Below are 4935 nucleotides of genomic sequence, written 5' to 3'. Positions count from 1 at the left end.
CACACATACAGTATATATTTTGAAAATATTTACATGTATATATTTATATTCATACAATTTATATTATATATAAATATATTTAATATATTAACATAACATATATTTTAAATATATACATGCATGTGTGTGTATTTATATATACATAATAAATATACACAGTACACACACATATATTACGTACACAACAACTTTTATTTTGGATGCGATTAATCATTGCCCAGCACTAGTTTAAATTTAGATTTAGACTATTTTAATATAATAAGCAGTTAGGCAGACATTAGTGAAGTATTTTTACTTTACTCAAGTAAATTTAAAAAGTATCTGTAGTTTATCAGAGTGTTTTTCTTTCTTCTAAGTGGAAACCAGGGCTACGCATCAAATACCTGATCAGACGGTTTAATGTGGCTCAGATTCAGACAGGAGTCGTGTTTGTGTTTTTCTGCTGATTAATGGAGAATACCAGATTAATTCACACACAAATGATTCTCAAAAGCAAAAATAGCACGAAATGTTTTATATTCTGTTGAAAGTGTGATGTGCTCCAGCAAAACAGACCCAGAATCAGCAGCACAAAATTATTAAGAAACGACCTGGATTTTAATCAGCAGATATGATGTAGGGTGGTGTATTAATAATAATAACAGTACTGCATGAATCACTTGTTTGTGCGCTGCTGAAACACAGGCAGGATCTCCAGAATAATGAGACGGTAGTTTATTGACCTGAACTCTCGTTTATAGTTCAGTAAAGCAATAAAATCATCTTACATCGAGAACTGAGAACTAAACCTGCTTTTCACAACGAAACATACATCATTCTGAAAACTGTTTTACACTCGCAGCTCTGTGAATGCATGTGCTGTTGAAGTGTGTGTGTGTGTGTGTGTGTATCTGTGTGTGTGTATGTGTCTGTGTGTGTGTGTCTGTGAGTGTGTATCTGTGTGTGTGTATCTGTGAGTGTGTATCTGTGAGTGTGTATCTGTGAGTGTGTATCTGTGAGTGTGTATCTGTGAGTGTGTATCTGTGAGTGTGTATCTGTGAGTGTGTATCTGTGAGTGTGTATCTGTGAGTGTGTATCTGTGAGTGTGTATCTGTGAGTGTGTATCTGTGAGTGTGTATCTGTGAGTGTGTATCTGTGAGTGTGTATCTGTGAGTGTGTATCTGTGAGTGTGTATCTGTGAGTGTGTATCTGTGAGTGTGTATCTGTGAGTGTGTGTATCTGTGTGTGAGTGTGTATCTGTGAGTGTGTGTGTCTGTGAGTGTGTGTGTATCTGTGTGTGTGTGTGAGTGTGTATCTGTGTGTGTGTGTGTCTGTGAGTGTGTGTGTATCTGTGTGTGTGTGTGAGTGTGTATCTGTGAGTGTGTGTGTCTGTGAGTGTGTGTGTATCTGTGTGTGTGTGTGTGTGTGTGTCTGTGTGTGTGTGTGTGTGTGTGTCTGTGTGTGTGTGTGAGTGTGTGTGTGTCTGTGAGTGTGTGTGTGTGTTCTAGTGTGTTTCTGATGGTCCGTCCTGCTTCCTCATCTCACAGCCGTCCAGTGACAATGAGTGTGGAATCATGGGAAGGCTGAAGGAGCGTCACAGGTATTTGTTGGCCAGGTTTGTGACGTCATTTTGTGAGAAAGCTTGAGTCTGCACTGCATGAAGCTTCTGGAAGATCTGTGAGAGCTGTGTGCGATCCTCACCGTCCAACAACATCAGCACCATCTGCACACACACACACACAGACACAGACACAGACACACACACACAGACACACACACACACACAGATGAGAAAACGCTTTAACACACTGATAATGACACTTGCAGTGTGTTTATGATTGTTCTGCCCACTAAATAATGCACACACACGTTCCTCAACCCAGCACTGTCTTCTGATTGGCTGATCAGGGACTTGTCCTGCTGTCCACTATTACGAGTTTGTTTCTTGATCTTAAATATGCGCTTAAATATAAATATTATGTAAGCGTGTTGTTGGCATGTGGTAGGGCTGCTCGATTATGGCAAAAATCATAATCACGAATATTTTGGTCAATATTGTAATCAGGATTATTTAACACGAGTGAGTGTACCATATGACCAAAACTTTATATGAGTAATTTATTTAAAGATAGCGATATATCAAATATAGATTTCCTTTAAACAAGGTTGCTATGACATCATTTTAGACACCAGCAAAATTCCACAATTCTCAATACTTGAGAACTTATATAAGTTAAACAAAATATTGAAAAATAATGAAACAGTCAGTAATACAATAAAAACAAAAACAGCAAAGGACATGTTTTACTGTAAGAATTCAACTTGCTTTGTTTATTATTGATGCTACAAATATCCATCAGTCCAGAGCAGTGAGTTTTGTTGTTTGATTAATAGTAAGCAAAGTCTGCAGGAATGTACAGCCTGCTGTCACTTTAAGAGCTGCACGGATCCAATATACTGTTAAACACGTATTTTCATTCTCAACTGTTTACATTTACTTAAGACAAGATCGACGAGGGTTTACGTGAAAAATCATTAAGCGCCACATTTTGACATATTTTTGCGTGTATTTGACCGTTTAGACACGCACCTTAAACTAAAAGTTTACTTTTTACTTGTCGGCATCTGTTCCGTCTCCGCGCACCACAGAAATACTCTGAATCAGCGCACGTTTTCTTTCGGGTTTTTAACATATATAAATCGAATAAACTTTAATAAATCAAGCACGTCCCATTTTGCAAAAGTTGTTACATACCGATTTGCACGTGAAGTTTGGGCTTTTATGGTGGAGTGAAAGCGCACAGCTGGAAAGGGGTGAAATGGTGCATAATAATCGTTTTATCTTGATTATTGCATTTTCATAATCATAGGAAGCCAAAATCAAAACCGTATTTCGATTAATTGCACAGCCCTAGCATGTGGTTGGCGTGTGGTAGGCGTGTGATTGGTGTGTTGTTGGTGTGTTGTCAGCGTGTGGTTGGCATGGGTTAGCGTGTTTGTTGGTGTGTTGTTGCGTGTGTTAACATGTTTGTTTGCATGTGGTAGGTGTGTGATTGGCATGTGTTAGGCTTGTGATTGGCATGTGTTAGCGTGTGGTTGGCGTGTGGTAGGCATGATGTTTGCGTGTTGTTGGTGTGTGATTGGCGTGTGGTAGGCATGATGTTTGCGTGTTGTTGGTGTGTGATTGGCGTGTGGTAGGCGTGTTGTCAGCGTGTGATTGGTGTGTGTTAGCATGTTTGTTTGCGTGTGGTTGGCGTGTGTAAGCGTGTTTGTTGGTGTGTGGTTGGCATGTGTTAGCTTGAGGTTGGCATGTGTTAGCCTGTTTGTTGGTGTGTGGTAGGCGTGTGGTTGGCATGTGTTAGTGTGTTTGTTGGCGTGTTGTTGCGTGTGGTTGGCGGGTGTTAGCGTGTTTGTTGGTGTGTGGTAGGTGTGTGGTTGGCATGTGTTAGCATGTGGTTGGTGTGTGGTAGGCGTGTTTGTTGGCATGCTGTTGCATGTGGTTGGTGTGCTGTTGCCATGTGGTAGGCGTGTGTTGGTGTGTTGTCAGCGTGTGGTTGGCATGTGTTGGCGTGTTGTTGCGTGTGTGATTGACGCATGTGTTAGCATATGGTTGGCGTGTGGTAGGCGAGTGATTGGCGTGTGGTATGCGTGTTTGTTGGTGGGTGGTAGGCGTGTTGTTAGCGTGTGATTGGTGTGTGGTAGGCGTGTTGTTAGTGTGTGTGATTGGCATGTGTTAGCATGTTTGTTGCATGTGGTTGGTGTGTTGTTAGTGTGTCGTTGACTGTCGTGTTGTTGGCGTGCTGTTAGCATGTCATTGGTGTGTTGTTAGCGTGTGGTTAACGTGTTGCTAGTGCATTGGAGTGTTGTTGTCATCTTTGTTGGCGTGTGGTTTGCTCACCGTGAGTCTGCGTGCCGTCTGCAGCTGCTGCAGGTGCTGGAACACCAGCTCGGGGTGTGTGTGCAGCAGGTGTGTGTTCAGCGCCCGTATGATGAAGCCCAGCGTGTGTCCGTCCAGCTGTGTGCCGATGAGCCGCGGCAGGCATTCGGAAGTGACGGAGCGCATGAGCTCAGCGCAGGTCAGCAGGTCACCACCAGAGAGAGCACTGTTCAGCGCCTGACCAAACTCAAACGTGTTAGACGACCGCAGGGAGACGGACGGCCCGACTGCACTGCTGCCCTCATCTTCATCATCATCATCCACCTGCAGAGAGATGACCTCAGACCTGTGCTCTGTGTGTGAGTGTTTATCTGTGTGTGAGTGTGTGTGAGTGTGTTTGCGTTTTTGTGACATATGATGATACAAATTTGTATAATGACATGGGTATGACAGGTATTACAAGGAGAAGGTGATTTATGAGGACATTACCACATGACCCCATTTTTCAAATGAGTGAGTTTTTTTTGAGAAAGTAAAAATGCACAAAGTTTCCTGTAAGGGGTAGGTTTAGGGGTAGTGTTGGTGTAGGGCAATAGCACATACAGTCTGTACAGTATAAAAACCATTGCGCTTTATGGAATGTCCCCACAATTCACAAAAACAAACCTGTGTGTGTGTGTGTGAGTGAGTGAGTGAGTGAGTGTACGTGTGTGAGTGTGTGTGTGTGAGTATGTGTACCTACTTAACCATATTTTGGGGTCAAATTTATAAAAAACTTTTTTTTTTTAATTGTAAAAATGCAGAAAGTTTTCTGTGAGGGGTAGGGTGTGGGTTAGGATTAGCTTATAAAATAACTATCTATCTAGATATATAAACAATAGAAGTCTATGTAATGTCCCCATTTTGATAGCTAAGTAAATGTGTGTGTGTGTGTGTGTGAGAGAGAGTGTGAGTGTGTGTGTGTGAGTGAGTGTGTGTGTGAGTGTGTGTGTGAGTGTGTGTATGTGAGCATGATTGTGTGTGTGTGTGTGTGTCTGAGTGTGTGTGTGTGTGAGAGAGAGAGTGTGTGTGTGTGTGTG

General features: G+C 41.9%; 1 protein-coding gene across 1 annotated transcript in view; it reads right to left on the bottom strand.

The window, feature by feature from the left end:
* Positions 1–1425: 1425 nt before the first annotated feature.
* Positions 1426–4935, bottom strand: part of LOC107739837 (sperm-associated antigen 1-like) — a 17533-nt gene continuing 14023 nt past the window's right edge. Inside the window, exons 10-11 of the mRNA XM_016552048.1 lie at positions 3878–4180; positions 1426–1702 (exon numbers count right to left, since the gene is read on the bottom strand). Coding sequence (XP_016407534.1) covers positions 1574–1702; positions 3878–4180 — 432 coding nt within the window. The 3' untranslated portion in view covers positions 1426–1573. The remainder of the gene's footprint in view (positions 1703–3877; positions 4181–4935) is intronic.

This window comes from Sinocyclocheilus rhinocerous, unplaced genomic scaffold, assembly GCF_001515625.1.
Source record: "Sinocyclocheilus rhinocerous isolate Xijiao unplaced genomic scaffold, SAMN03320098_v1.1 scaffold645, whole genome shotgun sequence".
Taxonomy (NCBI): domain Eukaryota; kingdom Metazoa; phylum Chordata; class Actinopteri; order Cypriniformes; family Cyprinidae; genus Sinocyclocheilus; species Sinocyclocheilus rhinocerous.
Note: the sequence above shows the minus strand (reverse complement) of the source record. Positions and strands in the feature narration are given on the sequence as shown.